This window comes from Microcaecilia unicolor, chromosome 3 (genome assembly GCF_901765095.1).
Source record: "Microcaecilia unicolor chromosome 3, aMicUni1.1, whole genome shotgun sequence".
In the NCBI taxonomy this organism is placed as follows: Eukaryota; Metazoa; Chordata; class Amphibia; order Gymnophiona; family Siphonopidae; genus Microcaecilia; species Microcaecilia unicolor.
In genome coordinates, this window is record NC_044033.1 from 5,832,319 (window position 1) to 5,852,213 (window position 19,895).

The following is a 19,895-nucleotide window of genomic DNA, read 5'->3' on the forward strand; positions in this document are numbered from 1 at the left end:
GGGGTGCCACGCGCCTGTCGGCGCCGCTCGTTCCGTGCTCCCTCTGCCCCGGAACAGGTTACTTCCTGTTCTGGGGCAGAGGGAGCATGGAACGAGGGAAGCCGACAGGAGCGCGGCACCCCCCCCCCCCCCCCAGCAGGTAAAAATGCACCCGGGGGGGTCGTTTTGCGGGGGGGGGGGGGGAGGCGCATCGGCGATCTGCCCCGGGTGTCAGCCGCCCTAGGAACGCCACTGCTTTACGCAATATCAAATCTCACAGGCTAATGACGACTTCGTTATCTTATAAGGCTGCTCTTCCCTTTGCTATTAGAATGACTTGTGAATACTCCATGATTAGGAAATCATTAAAGTCCTTTTATATTTCTGAACTATCTTATAAAAGTAAACTCTGATAAGGTCTAGTTAACTTTTATTTACTATCGCACTATTGTGACTGTATTTTAGAAAAACAAAGTGGGAAGTGGACCAATGACTTCAGGACGTCAAGACTATGCTGGTATAAAGAGGAATAAACTTTATTGTAGACTCGACAGAGTACTGTGTTTCGGCCACCGGCCTGCCTCAAGAGTCTAAAAAATCATTTAAAAGAAAAAGTGTTTTATAAAATAATCATGACATAAATACACAAAAAATATATTAGTGACATAAATTCAAAAAAAATTATTGAAAAAAATATAATTCTAAAATTCGTGGGGACAAATATGTATACAGTTATGAACTTTGTTTTTCTGTATCTGCACCCCATGGGATTTTTGTGTTCATCCATCCCGTGGATATCCTTCCCTGAGACTGTATTTTAGAACCAGGTCTGTAATTCCTGAATTGTTATCCAGATGTCTTGGTGTTATCTCTATTGAGTATATGTGGGTTATAAATCCTTATATAATGTAATGTAGCAATTTTTTCTTCCTTTTGCATCTTTGGTTTCCTGACTACTTTACCTGAGTGTCTTAGCTTTTCCAGATATTGCCAACGATGTGATTTCTCCTAAGCCTATTTCCTCTTAATTTTGTCGTATGCCCCCTCATTTCAGGGTTTTCCCTTCATCTGAAAAAGGCTCACTTCCTGTACATTAATGCCCCTAAGTATTTGTTCACAGAAAGGGTGGTGGAAGCGTGGAATGGCCTCCCGCTGGAGGTCATGGAGACGAGGACTGTGTCAATTTAAGAAAGAATGGGCCAAGCACGTGGGATCCCTTAGAAAAAGGAAGAGTTAGTGGTTACGGAGGATGGGCAGACTGGATGGGCCATTTGGCCTTTATCTGCCGTCATATTTCAATCATTCTACTAAACGATAGGTGCATGAGCAGAACAAAGTCTAGCAAATAGCTATTTTCAAAACAAAAAGTTGGTTTGAAAACGGCCCTGTTCGCTACTGGATTTGTAGATTGATTTAGACGTTGTATCGAACATGCCCATCCACGTGGCTAGATTATATCATCATACTTGATTTCATTCTTTGATTTTAAATGAAACGTAGCTGTATGGGGATAATTAGCATCCAGCGGATTGTCGCTTCTTGGCTGCTGAAAGTTGGTTGGGAAGTACATCGGCATGCAAGGGATAACTTCAGCTTTTCCATTAAAATGAAGACAGGTGGGCTGACAGTCAGAGTGCGGGAGTCAGACTGGTTAACTCCCGCGGTCAGTGCTAAGCCTGGATATTCAAAGCCAGGCTGTTTCCGGTGACCGACAATGAATATCTGGTTTATTTTTGGGTGGTTTAAAGATAACCGGCTAAGTCAATATTCAGACTTAGCCGGTTATCTTTAAACTGGCCAAAGATGTACCAGGTACACTGGCCGCAAAACCCAGTTTTAAAAAATTGGCAGATAGCCGGATAAACGCTATTTAACCAGTCAGCAGCTGTTCTGATCGGTTAAATAGCACTGAATTATCAGGGGAGAATTTTTTCATGAAAGGAATATCCCAAAGAGAAGAAAACCCTCAACCGTCAGCAGCTAAACCTTGATCTCTCATAAAATTCACAGTCGTAGAGCCCAAAGAGCTATGTTGAACCACGCTGCAAAGAAATTCATGTGCACTTCAAAAACTAACACAAATTACTCTATGCAAAGTGAACTGCAGTTTCCACTTCCACATATTTATAGATGTAAATACATGAAAATGTCCTTCAGTCCCACTGACTGAACACATGACGGCAGATACAGTGTGTAAGGCTCACCCTGTCTACACCGTTTGCTTCCTTTTGTGGTGTTGCTCACCCTGGTTCATAGAATAAGGATGTAATTAGATCACAGAACCCTGAAAACAAATCAGGCCGATCGGTAACCTCACAATTAGCTCAGTAAAACGTCCCTCTTATGCAAACGGCGAGAGGATTCCTGTCCTCCTCAGTCGCCAACTGTACAGTGAGTTACTGGACCAAAGTAAAAATGATACGAAGATGCTAAGAGAAGGCAAAATATAGATCCTCACAATTCTCATATCTTTCCACATTTTACTGGGTAGGGTGTTTTGAACTTTACCTTTATCCCCTCAATCCTGAAGCCAAGTGTGGCTGTAGAGCTGATGGTTTCTCTCCACTGCATATAACGAGGTTTGGTGACGGCCCGTAGCGTGTTCTCTTCCTCGGTCGGTGCCTCCGGGTCCACTTCAACCATCTTCTGATACATGTCCTTCCGAAGGCTGGGTTTCTTCCTGGCTTTTGCTAATTCATCTTCCAGGTATGTCCTGTGCAGGGGATAGGGGGAGGGGAAGGAGGAGAGGAATCACAATATTGGCACGTTCAACTTCAAAGACTTTCTACATTGAGCAGGTCGCCATCCATCAGCACACTGAGGTCAAGGTTTGAAAGGGGCCAGCCCTCTACTCCAAGTTAGAAAACCGAGTGAAAAACTGACCAAGGGCAAAATGGTAATCTGGGTGGCTTTAGGTGCAGAGTCAGGTCAGGACAAGTTAAAGCACCCAAACTTAAGCTTAGGGATGGCTGTCCTAGATCTAGGTACTATCCTCGTACTCCCAAGACTGATGATTACAACTCCCTTTCCCCTGGTCTTCTCCCTCAGACCCTGATCTTTTCTTAATCTAGTCCAGCTGGTGACACAAAGACCACCCTGTTCTTATACTGTGGTGACTGGCAATCACCTCCCTCCCCCAAATCCTAATTTGTCCTTAAACCTAGCTCAACATTTGATCCCCTTCCTCCTACCAGCTCCATACTACATAGATCCTCCAGCTGCCCCTCACCCCTGCAAGGCCCAACCTTTCAAGTGCTAACTCATGATTTTGGAGGGTCTAGTTTCTTCACAAGTAGGAAGGACACAATCTTCCTCTTGCCAGCACTGCAGAACTTCATAGAACACCACCGACAGTGGCATTGTGACATGCTGGTCAACAGGGTCATTTCCTTGCAGTTCCCTTATGGGTAACAGAAGGAAAATCATGTTCCTCCTGTTGGCAAACACAAGAAACCCTATAGACTCATGACCTGAGATTGAAGAGGATGGGGAGAGGGGGAGTCCCTGAATCTTTCTGGGAACAGGTGGGGAGAAGACGGGGGATCCTCAGTCTGCCAAGATTTTCTGAATAACACACAGTACTCCCCCCAAAGAGATAAATAAAAACACTGTACAGTACATTATTTATTTATTTATTGCATTTGTACCCACATTTTCCCACCTATTTGCATGCTCAATGTGGCTTACATAGTACCGTCAAAGGCGTTTGCCCAGTCGGTGTGTAATGGTATCAGTTTATTATATTTTGCTGGATTATATATACACCAATATATTTGTGCAGCTTTTATATATTTGACACTGCAGCAGAGAGAATAGTTTCATTTCAAGCCCCTCTCTCCCCATCCCTTTTTCTGGGAACTTCTGATAGCAGGGACAGTTAATTACAAACACTTAACAAAGACAAAAGAGAGATATATAACTCTCTCTGCCCTCCCACCTAAAAGGACTGAACAAAAGCATGACTAAGGTGGGTACCTGGACGCTCATCAGGACATCTCTGAAAACCAAAGACCCAAGAGACCGAAAGTCTGGAGAGCCCATTGAAGACAAAGACTTCAGAGGGGAAACCATAAACAGGACATTTGCTTGTCAAAGGTATACCTGCCCCTCCCATCAGCTTTCAGACATGTGCAGAAAGGAAGGACTTATAATGTGGTCATGTGAACAGACTACATTAACCATAATGCCTTGCAAAATATCCAGGACATGCACACACCATGCTTCTCTGCTAACATTATAAAAGGCCTGGAAACAGCCCAGCTCGTCCTCTTGGGACCTGCCTCCTCTTGGGACCTGCTGCTCTCTTTGGGGTCTGCAGATGCCTTGCTCCTGAAACATGTGCTCATCAATCAGCTGGACCACAGCATGCTTGTAACAAGGACTTGTAAGTTAACCTACCTGCTACTTTGTTCTATTTTAAGCACAGATTACCTGTAAAGATTTCTTAAAACCTACCTCTCGTGTGCAATTGTATATTAAATCAACCTTTTTGAAGCTAAAAATACGGTCTCTTTGTGTTCTGAGTATATGGTATCTTTTATATATACTTAATTTATTTAATTTATGGCAATTATCACCTTTGGTGATTGGTGGAGAAATTAATATCCTAAAACTTATACATACAGCACCTGCTCTTAAATTATAAACAGTAGTGAGTGCTCTAGAGCTCTTTTCCCCAAGATAAATCATTTCTTGTAACAGGTGGATAACAAATACAAAGTTGTATAGTGATCGTATGAGGTATAAGTGGAGGGTCGGAATGGATGAAGATTGCGTGTTGTCCTGTTCGATCATAGTCATGCTGTGCTGGTAGCTGAAGAGGGTTACGTGGGGTCGTTGGGGTAGGCCTTTTTGAAGAGGTTGGTTTTTAGTGATTTAATGTGCAACAATAGAATGGAATCAATTAAAATTAGGCAGAAGACCTTCAGTAAGAATCTCAATCAGTAGCAAAAAAACCCCTACTAAATACCACTGCAGATCTGAATTACCACCATCAACACTGCCCGTGCTATTTGGCTCTAAATGCATCAGAGGTCTATGGACTGAACTGAAAAATAAATGTGTACAGTACATCACAGTCAAGGTGCGTTAACTGGGAAACCAACACACACTGTCAGAAACCAGGCATGGGAGAAGGATTGACGTTCCCGGAACGACTGAACGCTGGTCTCCCATAAGAATACGGACATGGTGGATACGTTTGTTTGCTTCTTCTCTGTCTCTTTAATAATATACCGCCGAAAATATATTTATTCAAATAAAGAAGGTACATAAGTACATAAGTAATGCCGCACTGGGAAAAGACCAAGGGTCCATCGAGCCCAGCATCCTGTCCACGACAGCGGCCAATCCAGGCCAAGGGCACCTGGCAAGTTTCCCAAACGTACAAACATTCTATACATGTTATTCCCGGAATTCTGGATTTTTCCCAAGTCCATTTAGTAGTGGTTTATGGACTTGTCCTTTAGGAAAATTAATATACAATAAATTCAGCAACGGTAGCAAAGATTAAAAGAGTAGCTGAAGGAACGCAAAGGCAATAAGCTATTATTATTATTATTAACATTTATATAGCGCTACCAGACGCATGCAGCGCTGAACATCCAGCTCAAAAGCTACGAAGAAAACACAACCTGAAATACAAGTTTAAAGCTTGCAAAGGACTCCTCAAGCCGTAAAACGGAGAGGGGGGGGGGGAGGGAGCATCCCACAAAGCAGGGCCTACCACACTAAAATATGGCAGTGGGAAAGGTTATGACACAGGGAAGGGACTATGAGGTTATTGGCCTGGGAGGAGCGGAGGGTCCTAGCAAGAGAGATGGTTACACATGGTATAGTCTCTCAGGACTAAGACCGGCTGAACCTCCTAACAGGACCTTATCCTCTCCTGCCCTGTACCTTTCTGACGTGCAATTTTTCTTCAAGTTAGTCCCCTTGTTTTCTATCTAACTATCTTGTTTCATCTCCACTTCCACCGTTTGTTATCTATTAAGATGTGTTTTGTTTTTTTTTATAATAATTTTTATTGACAAACATTGTAAGTAGCACGCTGCACCATAAAGTGTAATATTTTTACTTTTAACTGTTTGGCTTATTTTTTTTTGCTATACATTGCTTCGGGTGAATTTCTTTAAAAAGGCAGTAAATAAATCCTAATAAATCTGCTTGTTTCTCATCAATACTTGCCTGCCTAAGGCTTGAAATACAAATCAGTGCACTCATCAACCTTTTCCTATACAAGCACACAGCTCTGGAACTCACTGCCACGTAACCTGAAATCAGTCTACGAAATGACCAAATTCCGCAAACTCCTGAAAACTTATCTCTTCAACAAAATATATCATAAGGAACAACACGCATAACTCTACTTTCTTTAAGATATCCAGGAACGTTCTCTAATGTCTTTTGCTTTCACACTATCATGTATTTCACCATCATGTACCCAAAACTCAGGTTCCAAAGGTTTCCGAGAATTTCATAGCTAGTGTTTGGCATTAGGATGCTGGAGTCCACTATTTAGCTCATTTTGTGCATCAAAATTCATGAACAGCGACTGCCAAAGGAAACAAACAGGATCCAGTGGAAAAGCAAAACAGCTGTTATTTGTAAAACAAGCTGGATTTGCAACAATCCATTTTCAGAATATTTTCCCCTGTAGAGGGGCGAGGTAGCTTGGTGGGTACAGCACTGGGCGGAGAACCAGGGAATTCCGATTCAAATCCCACTGCTCATAGTGAGTTCAGAGGTCCTGTTGAACCTTGTGGAAGTATGAATGTATGTGAAGACTTATCCCGGGTGAGGGGGGGAGGGCAGGGTTACAATCCTATGTTAAAAATCGAAAAAGATTGAAGTTACTTGGGAAATTGGTTAAAGATGTTACATTAAATGTTTGTTAGAATAGAATGTTGGGTATTATTAGGAAAGATATGGAAAACAGGTGTGAGGATGTTATAATGCCGTTGTATCGCTCCATGGTGCGACCGCACCTTGAGTATTGTGTTCAATTCTGGTCGCCGCATCTCAAGAAAGATATAGTAGAATTGGAAAAGGTGCAGCGAAGGGCGACTAAAATGATAGCGGGGATGGGACGACTTCCCTATGAAGAAAGATTAAGGAGGCTAGGGCTATTCAGCTTGGAGAAGAGACGGCTGAGGGGAGACATGATAGAGGTATATAAAATAATGAGTGGAGTGGAACAGGTGGATGTGAAGCGTCTGTTCACGCTTTCCAAAAATACTAGGACTAGGGGGCATGCGATGAAACTACAGTGTAGTAAATTTAAAACAAATCAGAGAAACTTTTTCTTCACCCAACGTGTAATTAAACTCTGGAATTCATTGCCGGAAAATGTGGTGAAGGCGGTTAGCTTAGCAGAGTTTAAAAAGGGGTTGGACGGTTTCCTAAAGGACAAGTCCATAAACCACTACTAAATGGACTTGGAAAAAATCCACAATTCCGGGAATAACATGTATAGAATGTTTGTACGTTTGGGAAGCTTGCCAGGTGTCCTTGGCCTGGATTGGCCGCTGTTGTGGACAAGATGCTGGGCTCGATGGACCCTTGGTCTTTTCCCAGTATGGCATTACTTATGTACTTATGTGTTAATACAATGGGTGCTGTAACCTTATGTAACCAATGAGACAAAATATTACTTGTATGGTACGGAAGCAAATGTGACTTGTTTTACTGGTGAATAAAGACTTCTTGAAAATCAAAAAAAAAAATCCCACTACTGCTCTTTGTCATCTTGGGTAAATCACTTAACCCTCCACTGCCTCAGGTACACGACTTAGATTCAGTCCTCCGGGGACAGGGAAATACCATCGTGTACCTCAATTAACTTGCCTTGAACTACTGAGAAAAGCGTGAGCTAAATCCTCAGCCAGTCCAAGAAAAACAGAGGATGCTTATTCAGTTGTGCAGCTGTCGGCTCCATTGGTATCCTGCCCCCCTCTGACATTACTTCCTGTTCTGGTGCAGGGCACCAGTGGAGCCAACAGCAGCGCGATTGCTCCGTGTACAACACCGTGAGAATGATTTGCTATGGAGGAGGGGGAGGTGGGTGATGCGCTGGGGAGGGCGGGGGTAGCGGTGATCTGCCCCCGGTGGCAGACAACCTAGGTACGCCACTGCTAGAGGTCAAGGAGGTTAAACTCATTTTGGATTTAGCTCACTTTTTCACTCGTAGCCCGAGGCAAGTTCCATTAGGTATTTCCTGCCCCTGGAGGCCTCACAATATACAGGGTACTTTTACTAAGCTGTGCTAAACGGTGGTCTGCAGCAGTGGCCTAGGCCCACCCAGCAGCAGCAGAACTGTAATGTGGCTGGTGGGGATCCCAAGCACTGCTAGCTGAAGATTCCCGGCTTCTCTCCCTATCCGCCCCCCTCCCCAGGCGATTGCTGGTAAGGATGTTACATCGGAGGGAAGGCTTGAGGCCAGCATGAGCAGTGGTTATGAGTCGCTGCTAGCATAGAAGTTAAAAGATATTCATAACCGCTGAGAGGGGGGGGCAAAATTCCCCGGGCCCAGGCCTCCAGGGGGGGCCCGGTGCATGGGTCTCTCCTGCTCCTGATGGGACCCGGGTGATCGTGTCCCGACAGGAGCAGGAGAGAGAAAACTCCAGCACCAGGCCCCCCTTGTATTTCCTGCCTAGCAGCTGCTGGGCCCTCAGGACACGCATGCTCTGTTTTGAGACTAAGCATGTGCGACCTGAGGAAAGCAGCCACAGGGGCAGGCAATGCTGGGCAGAGGAAGGAGCCGCACTGCCTGCAGCTGGCAGGGCCAGCTAAGGTACTTCGGGCGGTGGAAGCAGGGGCATATCTGCGTGGGGCCACAGGGGCCTGGGCCCCCGCAGATTTCGCCCTGGACCCCCCTACCACAGACCCTCTCCACCTCCCCCTCCCTCCCGCCCGCCCGCCACCAACCCGTCGCCGATCTTTGCTGGCGGTGGACCCCAAGCCCCCGCCAGCCGAAGTCCTCTCTTCCGTGCAGGATGCAAGTTTCAACGCTTCCTGTTCTTCTGAGTCTGACGTCCTGCATGTACAACGTGCAGAACGTCAGACTCAGAATTTGGAATTCAGTCTGACGTCCTGCGCGTTGTACGTGCAGGACGTCAGACTCAGAAGAACAGGAAGCGTTGAAACTTGCAGCGGCGCAGCCTGCATGGAAGAGAGGACCTCGGCTGGCGGGGGGTTGGGGTCCCCCGCCAGCAAAGGTAAGTGACAGCAGCGGGGGAGGGTGTCATTGGTGGCGAGGGGGGGGTCCGGAAATGGCGGGGGGGGGGGAATCGGTGGCGCCGGGGGGGGGGGGCTAAAATGTGCCCCCTCCCTCTGGCTCTGGCCCCCCCTACCGCCCAAGTCCAGATACGCCCCTGGGTGGAAGGAAGGGGGGGGCAGCGGTGATGACGATTCTGACCCGGGCCTGGCAGCGGTGGCCCTGCCCCAGGCCAGGTTAGTCTCTCGGCGGCCCTAAAGATACTGGAGGGATGTGGCTCTTGTGCCCACCCACATGGGTGTCTGCCTACGCCCCTGGTCTGCAGTATGACTAGCACGTGGATTTCCCCATACACTGAGGCCATCTTTAGCGCAACTGTAAAATTGCTGAGTTTTCATTTCCTCAATTAATGACCAACACACGTTAATTTCCCAATTAATAAATGACCCCTTTAGCCTTTAAAGGACATCTGCCTTTAAACTCCTAATTACCAGCAGCTGTCTAGACTTGTTTAAAGTTCCAACACATTAATAGAAACCAAAAGGTCACAGCAAAACCTATGAGAAGCAGGGGAGATTTATTTAAAACAGAAGCCAGTTCTGCGTCAGTTTGGAGGCCTCTAGCTTATGAAACAGATGAACACAAGGACCGTGGAGAGTTCAGCCCATTTTTAGATGGTAGGAGTTATTCAAATCATGGCTAAAGTTTGGCAAAACTACTTTCAAACAAGTCCATCACGACTCAAGAAGAAAATTCATGTCAGGAAATTTAAAAAAAAGCAGCTTGACCTCTACTGTACAAACTTGATAAATATTGTGCTCTGGAATGGTCTTCAACATAAATCAGTCCTCCCAGAGGACACTCCATTCCCTACCATGACAGTCTGCTATTCAACAGAGCTTCTTCTGGGCATTCGCATCGGAAGAACCACCCACACACGAGGTCTGCTACCAACAAAGACAGAGTTGGTATACAAGCCAAGTCTTTCATAGTTCACACTAGTAGAGGAGAATGTTGACTTGGACTATCAGTCAGGATGAAACGTTAATCTCACAAGGAGAAAAGACATCTGAAAATCTGCCACTTTCTTCGAGTCGAACAGATCAGCTTTCCCCTCCGACTTCTGCTGGGTCTGCAGTATCAGGATGGTGATTGACATTTCCTCATTGAGCAGTTCATTGCTCTCTCACGGCCACCGATTGAGGTGCTCCCAGGGAGGAAAAACAGTACCCTCTTGGTCAAGGCGGTGCCAGAAAATAACCCTATAATTTCTAGTTGCTGTCTCCTCCCGAAAATCCCTTTACTATGTACTAAGATGGCCAGGTGTCCTACTGTAGAAGTTACTGAACAACTTGGATGTAATAATTTGTCAAATGGAGGAAGTTTGGTTCAAGTATTTTGTTGTATAGAGAGTGAGGGATCGAGAGTTTGGGAGGGGGAGGGGGCTGCAGGAGTGAAAACGAAGCCATCACCACATGTTTTACTTGGTCCTATATCTATGGTTCATGTTTACATTATGTTATTATTATTCAGCTTTGGATGGGAATCTTCTTTAACAAATATATTTAAGCATAAACACAGCATTTAAAGTAAGAGGGTGCATAATTGTACTGTTTAGATCTGGTTGAATTTTCAAAAAGGAGACACTGATATACTGCATCACCCCCGTGCAGAGACAGGTAGTAACCAGGGGCGTATCTGCGTGGGGCCACAGGGGCCTGGGCCCCCGCAGATTTCGCCCTGGCCCCCCTCCCCGCCGTCAACCCTCCCCCGCTGCTTACTTTTGCTGGCGGGGGGCCCCAACCCCCGCCAGCCGAGGTCCGACCCGCAATCTCCATATTTCGTCTTCCTCCGTGGCCGAACTGGATTCAACGAATCAGCACTGCAGCGTTACTTCCTTGAAGCACATGTGCCCCCCCTCTCTGGCTCTGGCCCCCCCTACCGCCGGATTCCAGATACGCCCCTGGTAGTAACAGAGTACTTGTACTTTCTTACAGTACTTGGCAGTTCTTTTACTTGTAAGGAGTTACATTTAAGCTGTACTTTTGTACTTAGTAAATAGTTTTTAAAAAGTATTCTCCCCCGCCCCACCTCTGCTTCTCCCCCTCCACAGGCTTTCCAAGTGATGTCAGTCGCAGCTGATCTGGGACCAGAAGTTCAGACCCAATCAGATGCAAGCCATGGTCTGACATCACATGTAAATCCTAGTCCCCGCCCTTTACAGCAGGTGATTGGTTCTTACTTTGTTGTTCTCAGGCTCAGCTGACTCCCCATTCTGAACTGCACCTTTACTGCACGCAGGGCTCGCTCCCTCTCCCCTCCCGTCCACCATGGCCCTTCACCACAGTGTTGCTCCCTCCCTCCCGTTGCATCTCTGCTGGGCCTCCTCTAATATAAACTTCCAGGACTGGTGTAGGAAGCACTAGCAGTGTTGCAGAGTGGTGGGTTCCGTATACCTCCCATGGTAGTTTATTAACACAGGCCCAGTGGAGGTGCATGACGGGGGAGCGGATGGGGGGGGGGGGAACAGAGACATTAGGCATTCACTTTAAAACGTCAATGGAATGGCCATTTTGTACACAGTGTATATAGGAAAATCGACTAGATCACTGCATGCGAGAATGACCGAACATAGTTCAAGAATATAGGGGCCCCGTTAGTTCAGCACTGTGTACAAAATGGCCATTCCATTGACGTTTTAAAGTGTACGGTGATTGGTCAAATATGTCCAGCGTCAAGGGGTGGTGATTACAATAGAAATTTGCTGCAGAGGGAGACTTACTGGATTTACCATTTGAACACTCTAGAGCCAGAAGGGTTAAACACATATTTACACTGGGGGTGTTTCATTTGATCATAAGTAGACATCAGGAAGTGCGTAGAGAGATCAGCTGTTTCCGGTTTAGCTGGTACAAAAAGACGCCGCCGTCATAACGAGTCTCTGAATTTATAGCGACAAGAAGGCAACAAGAAAGCGAGACGGTGAGCCAGGGGCTTATTTGAATGGGAGTATTTCTTATAAGCTGTTGGCCTAGGATTTTCTATACTTTATGTATCATTGCAGGTCCGCTGCTATGATTCCCCTTGACAAAGCTTGAACAGCGAAACAGGCACCTGTCGGGGAATGAGAGCACAGCGGCAGATACAGGTAAGTGTTGTTTAACCGCCAGCATTACTACTACTACTATTTAGCATTTCTATAGCGCTACAAAGCATACGCAGCGCTGCACAAACATAGAAGAAAGACAGTCCCTGCTCAAAGAGCTTACAATCTAATAGACAAAAAAATAAAGTAAGCAAATCAAATCAATTAATGTGAACGGGAAGGAAGAGAGGAGGGTAGGTGGAGGCGAGTGGTTACAAGTGGTTACGAGTCAAAAGCAATGTTAAAGAGGTGGGCTTTCAGTCTAGATTTAAAGGTGGCCAAGGATGGGGCAAGACGTAGGGGCTCAGGAAGTTTATTCCAGGCGTAGGGTGCAGCGAGACAGAAGGCGCGAAGTCTGGAGTTGGCAGTAGTGGAGAAGGGAACAGATTACTACTATTATTTAGCATTTCTATAGCGCTACAAGGCATACGCAGCGCTGCACAAACATAGAAGAAAGACAGTCCCTGCTCAAAGAGCTTACAATCTAATAGACAAAAAATAAATAAAGTAAGCAAATCAAATCAATTAATGTGAACGGGAAGGAAGAGAGGAGGGTAGGTGGAGGCGAGTGGTTACGAGTCAAAAGCAATGTTAAAGAGGTGGGCTTTCAGTCTAGATTTAAAGGTGGCCAAGGATGGGGCAAGACGTAGGGGCTCAGGAAGTTTATTCCAGGCGTAGGGTGCAGTGAGACAGAAGGCGCGAAGTCTGGAGTTGGCAGTAGTGGAGAAGGGAACAGATAAGAAGGATTTATCCATGGAGCGGAGTGCATGGGAAGGAGTGTAGGGAAGGACGAGTGTGGAGAGATACTGGGGAGCAGCAGAGTGAGTACATTTATAGGTTAGTAGAAGAAGTTTGAACAGGATGCGAAAATGGATAGGGAGCCAGTGAAGGGTCTTGAGGAGAGGGGTAGTATGAGTAAAGCGACCCTGGCGGAAGATGAGACGGGCAGCAGAGTTTTGAACCGACTGGAGAGGGGAGAGGTGACTAAGTGGGAGGCCAGCAAGAAGCAGATTGCAGTAGTCTAAACGAGAGGTGACAAGGGTGGGGATGAGGGTTTTGGTAGAGTGTTACCTCAGAGTGAGATGATTACCAAAGTAAAGTCTATAGCAAATTAAGTTCTCTGAATCAAGGAAAGGTGGGGGGTGAGTCTATGATTAAAAATGCACACACTGGCATAGGTTCACCGTTCGGGAGAAGTGAATTCGGCCGTGGTGAATATATGAGATTCCTCCCTGATTATCAAAAAGAGAAATCCTCACAGAGGTGGCTGGTTATTACTCCGAGTGAGTGCTCTACTCCCTTTGATTTTGTAAGTATTTCTAGGATAAGCAGCATAAAATCTGTTTTACTGTTCTGGGATCTTGCCAGGTATTTGTGACCTGGATTGGCCACTGTTGGAAACAGGTTACTGGGCTTAATGGACTTTCGCTCTGTCCTAGTATGGCAATGCTTATGTTCTTATGTGCTTCCAGGTCTATTGTGCTATGGGGTCATTAGCGTAGTCAGGAGGTTTCCCCCATTTCTCATCCCATTCCAATACAGAGTCCAGTTGTTGCAGAAGGTCCATGATCAGGGATTATGTACAAAGTCTTTCTAGCCCACTTATGTCTGGGTATTAGGTATTGTCATTGCAAGATGAATGGGACCCCCCTCCTCCCACTCTGCCTCGGGACTGTGAATGCCATTTCTACAGCATCCCCAGCTGGCCAAAGGACCAGAGAATCTTGGAAACGGAGCCTGTGCAGACCAGAACCACCGAGCCTCCAGAGCAGCCTAAAAGCTTAGTGTTAAGCAAGGTTGAATATAATCTCTCATTCCCTTCTGCGTGTCTGCTATATGAGAGCTTGCATTCATTAGATGTTACCATAGGCCAAGTAATTGTGACATGGTTATGCCAATTCCTAGTATCAGATCACCGATATGAGAGTAAACAATGTACTAGCTTATATATGCAAGTTTAAGATATGTAAGTGTGATTTTAACTTATCATGGTAGATAACAAAAACCACACACACACACTCTCAACCATGCAGTCTGCATAGTATTTTGAGTGCACACTGAGGATATAGCCCACAGGAAAGGGTTATGTGAATTTCCAGAATGAAATATCTTCTGATTTAGGGGGGAGGGGGGAATTTTCGCACCTACAAAAAATCACTCAGCATGTAAACAGTAGGTTGTTATTAAAGGTTGTGTTCCAGCCTTTAGAAGCAAAGGTCACGCAAGCAAATTTTAAGGAAATTATTTCTTACAATCTTGCCAACAAGAAGCAGTGTTTTGTTTTTAACAAAGCACCATTAATGCTGCTTAGAATATTTTCCATTGGCTCCATCCTGTAATTTGAGGAATCCCACGGGCTTTCCAAGTCCTCGTATCAGGGTTTGCTTGACAGGGTCTGAGGGAAGCTAATCACATGCCAGGCTATACTAAGTGGTCAGGTCTCAAAGGGAAGCCTGTGTGTGATCTAGGGCTTACCTGTGACACACTCCCCCCTCCCCACCCCAACAGGCATGCTGTGTTTTTGACATGCAGGAAGGAAAGGGGGGGGGGGTACGAGCATACACAGGGCGTTTCGCTTTATTCATTTGTTCGACTAGTTTTCATCATACAAGAAGAAAGCTCTTTTTTTTTTGTTTTGTTGCATTTGTACCCTGCGCTTTCCCACTCATGGCAGGCTCAATGCGGCTTACATGGGGAAATGGAGGGTTAAGTGACTTGCCCAGAGTCATAAGGAGCTGCCTGTGCCGGGAATTGAACTCAGTTCCTTGGGACCAAAGTCCATCACCCTAACCACTAGGCCACTCCTCCACTGTTGCTACTATTTGAGATTCTACATGGAATGTTGCTATTCCACGTACGTGCAGGATGTCAGACTCACAGAAACAGAAGCCTGCGCAGCCTTCTACATGGAATGTTGCTAGTGGAATAGCAACATTCCATGTAGAATCTTCAATAGTATCTATTTTATTTTTGTTACATTTGTACCCTGCGCTTTCCCACTCATGGCAGGCTCAATGCGGCTTACATGGGGCAATGGAGGGTTAAGTGACTTGCCCAGAGTCACAAGGAGCTGCCTGTGCCTGAAGTGGGAATCAAACTCAGTTCCTCAGGACCAAAGTCCACCACCCTAACCACTAGGCCACTCCTCCACCCTCCAAAAGAAAGATGAAGAAATAGTGATTAAGCACAAGACAGCTTTTATATTGAAAGCTCCTTGAATGCCTTCATTTGAAATGGATTAAAAAAAAAAAAACAGGTGCTAGCGTATATGCTGAGATTTTCTAAGAAAACCCACTGGTTTCTTTTTCAAAAATGGGAACAGAGCCTGCACAGACTATATCGAACTGTACCTCACACAGGACAAAAGTGAACCAAGTACAAGGTAGTCAAGAGGGAAGGCGGAAGAGATGAAAAGCAGGAATTAGTTGAACTTACTCAAACTGACTGGGTATTAACCAATTATCTATTATCCCTTGCGTCTTGTCCTTGTAGGGAAAAAAAGTATGGACGTATTCTTAGTGAAAGCCCGGAGTCCAGAATTCCTGCCTCGCCTCACCCTATGCTTGGAATAAACTTCCTGAGCCCTTACGCCAAGCCCCCTCCCTACCCATCTTCAAATCCTTGCTCAAAGCCCACCTCTTCAATGTTGCTTTCGGCACCTAACCTTTATACCTTTCAGGAAATCTAGACTGCCCCAATTTGACTGACTGTACATTTGTCCTTTAGATTGTAAGCTCTTTGAGCAGGGACTGTCTCTCTTTGTTAAATTGTACAGCGCTGCGTAACCCTAGTAGCGCTTTAGAAATGTCAAGTAGTAGTAGTAGTATTACATATAGCAGTGATTTAACCAGAGCTGAGATTGTGATGTCATAATGCCTCATTCCACCAATGCCTAAGAGCCAACCTCATCAGTGATGTCACAATGGCTCGACTGTCCTATACTTGGCCCACTTCCCCCCTTAGTGTGAAGAGTTTCAGTCTCTGGTATCCAGAGCTGAGATTGTGATGTCATAATGCCTCATTCCACCAATGCCTAAGAGCCAACCTCATCAGTGATGTCACAATGGCTTGATTGTCCTATATTTGTCTCACTCTTGTCTATTAGATTGTAAGCTCCTTGAGCAGGGACTGTCTCTCTTTGTTAAATTGTACAGTGCTACGTAACCCTAGTAGCGCTCTAGAAATGTTAAGTAGTAGTAGTAGTATTACATATAGCAGTGATTTAACCAGAGCTAACATTGTGATGTCATAATGCCTCATTCCACCAATGCCTAAGAGCCAACCTCATCAGTGATGTCACAATGGCTCGACTGTCCTATACTTGGCCCACTTCCCCCCTTAGTGTGAAGAGTTTCAGTCTCTGGTATCCAGAGCTGAGATTGTGATGTCATAATGCCTCATTCCACCAATGCCTAAGAGCCAACCTCATCAGTGATGTCACAATGGCTCGACTGTCCTATACTTGGCCCACTTCCCCCCTTAGTGTGAAGAGTTTCAGTCTCTGGTATCCAGAGCTGAGATTGTGATGTCATAATGCCTCATTCCACCAATGCCTAAGAGCCAACCTCATCAGTGATGTCACAATGGCTTGATTGTCCTATATTTGTCTCACTCTTGTCCTTTAGATTGTAAGCTCTTTGAGCAGGGACTGTCTCTCTTTGTTAAATTGTACAGCGCTGCGTAACCCTAGTAGCGCTTTAGAAATGTCAAGTAGTAGTAGTAGTATTACATATAGCAGTGATTTAACCAGAGCTGAGATTGTGATGTCATAATGCCTCATTCCACCAATGCCTAAGAGCCAACCTCATCAGTGATGTCACAATGGCTCGACTGTCCTATACTTGGCCCACTTCCCCCCTTAGTGTGAAGAGTTTCAGTCTCTGGTATCCAGAGCTGAGATTGTGATGTCATAATGCCTCATTCCACCAATGCCTAAGAGCCAACCTCATCAGTGATGTCACAATGGCTTGATTGTCCTATATTTGTCTCACTCTTGTCCTTTAGATTGTAAGCTCTTTGAGCAGGGACTGTCTCTCTTTGTTAAATTGTACAGCGCTGCGTAACCCTAGTAGCGCTCTAGAAATGTTAAGTAGTAGTAGTAGTATTACATATAGCAGTGATTTAACCAGAGCTGAGATTGTGATGTCATAATGCCTCATTCCACCAATGCCTAAGAGCCAACCTCATCAGTGATGTCACAATGGCTCGACTGTCCTATACTTGGCCCACTTCCCCCCTTAGTGTGAAGAGTTTCAGTCTCTTGTATCCAGAGCTGAGATTGTGATGTCATAATGCCTCATTCCACCAATGCCTAAGAGCCAACCTCATCAGTGATGTCACAATGGCTTGATTGTCCTATATTTGTCTCACTCTTGTCCTTTAGATTGTAAGCTCTTTGAGCAGGGACTGTCCTTCTATGTTAAATTGTACAGCGCTGCGTAACCCTAGTAGCGCTTTAGAAATGTTAAACAGTAGTAGTAGTAGTATGTGTCCAACTCTGCTAATTCCATGTACGGTTTTGCCATTTACCACCTAACCCAGAGCAACCTTGGCGGGCTGATTCAGCTCCAGTTTTATCCACTGCATGTGTGACGCTATGGGCCTGATTACCTGATAAAAATCCAAAACTAGGACTGCAGGTAACGGCAAAAACAAGAAACGGATCTAAACTGGATGCATCTGTCAGGGTCAAACAGGGTGAGGTAGTGAGCACGGTGTCATGGATTGGAAACTGGTTGACAGACAGATGGCAGAGGGTGGTGGTAAATGGAATCCGCTCGGAGGAAAGGAAGGTGAGCAGTGGCGTTTCTCAGGGGTCGGTGCTGGGGCCTATTCTGTTTAATATATTTGTGGGACATATTGCTGAAGGGTTAGAAGGAAAGGTTTGCCTTTTTGAGGATGACATGAAAAAAGCCAATAGACTGGCAGTCATCGTGGATAGGACGTTGAAATCTTCCACTCAATGTGCTGCGGTGGCCAAGAAGGCGAACAGAATGTTGAGTATTATTAGAAAAGGGATGGAAAACAAGCATGAGGATGTTACAATGCCGTTATATCGCTCCATGGCGCGACCGCACCTGGAGTATTGTGTTCAGTTCTGGTCGCCTCATCTCAAAAAAGATATAAAGGAATTGGAGAAGTTGCAGAGAAGGGCGATGAAAATGATAAAAGGGATGGTACGACTACCCTATGAGGAGAGGTTAAGACGGCTAGGACTCTTTAGCCTGGAGAAAAGGCGGCTGAGGGGTGATATGATAGAGGTCTACAAAATAATGAGTGGGGTAGAGCGGACAGATGTGAAGCATTTGTTTACGCTTTCTAACAATAATAGAACTAGGGGACACAAGATGAAATTAGAATGTGGTAGGTTTAAAACATATTGGAGAAAGTTTTTCTTTACTCAGCGCATAGTTAGACTCTGGAACTCATTGCCGGAGAAGGTAGTGACGGCAGCTGGCCTTGCTGAGTTTAAAGGGGGTCTGGATAGATTCCTTAAAGAAAAGTCTATTGATCGTTATTAAATTTTGGGGTTTTGCCAGGTTTTTGGGGCCTGGATTGGCCGCTGTCGGAGATGGAGTGCTGGGTTTGATGGACCTTTGGTCTTTTCCCAGCGTGGCAGTGCTTATGTACTAAGGGAGTAGAAACGATGAGAAGAGACCTCCAAACGTTAGAAGAATGGTTGAGGGTCTGGCAGTTAAAATTTAATCACTACTAAATCTCAAAATCAATTAACAACAATCATCACTATCATATCATATATTTGTTTGTTCTTCCAGTTGTTTAGTTAATTAGTTAAAATTTAATGCCAAGAAGTGTAGAGTGATGCACTTGGGGTGCAGAAACCCGAAAGAGAGATACTGGATAGGCGGGGAGAGATTAGTAAGCTCGAATCAGGACAGAGACCTTGGGATGTTGGTGTCGGAGGATCTAAAGGTGAAGAAACAATGTGACAAGGCGACGGCCGTGGCCAGAAGGATGCTAGGCTGCGTAGAGAGGGGTGTAACCAGCAGAAGAAAGGAGGTGTTGATGCCCCTCTAGAAGTCGTTGGTGAGGCCCCACTTGGAGTATTGTGTTCAGTTTTGGAGGCCGTATCTTGCTAAAGATGGAAAAAGACTGGAAGCAGTGCAAAGAAAAGCTATGAAAATAGTATGGGATTTGTGTTGCAAACCGTACGAGGAGAGACTTGCTGACTTGAACATATGTACCTTTGAGGAAAGGAGAAACAGGGGTGTCATGATACAGACATTCAAATATTTGAAAGGTATTAATCCATAAACAAATCTTTTCCAGAAACGGGAAGGCAGTAGAACTAGAGTACATGAATTGAGTTTGAGGGGGGCAGATTCAGGAGTAATGTGGTGGATACATGGAATGCCCTCCCACAGGAAGTGGTGGAGATGAAAATGGTAATGGAATTCAAACATGCGTGGGATAAACACAAAGGAATCCTGTTTAGAAGGAATGGTTCCGTGGAATCTTAGTGGAGATTGAGTGGCGACGCCAGTAACTGGAGAGTAAAACCAGTGCTGGGTGGACTTCTACGGTCTGCGCCCTGAG

At 45.4% G+C, this 19,895-nt stretch overlaps 1 protein-coding gene across 3 annotated transcripts in view; it reads right to left on the minus strand.

Annotated features, from left to right (window-relative positions):
• The window catches only part of ITPKB (inositol-trisphosphate 3-kinase B), a 163,922-nt gene that overhangs the window by 25,949 nt on the left and 118,078 nt on the right, over positions 1–19,895 (minus strand). For all 3 annotated transcript variants that reach the window (XM_030195734.1, XM_030195732.1, XM_030195733.1), the window contains one exon: positions 2,488–2,692. In XM_030195734.1, coding sequence (XP_030051594.1) covers positions 2,488–2,692 — 205 coding nt within the window. The remainder of the gene's footprint in view (positions 1–2,487; positions 2,693–19,895) is intronic.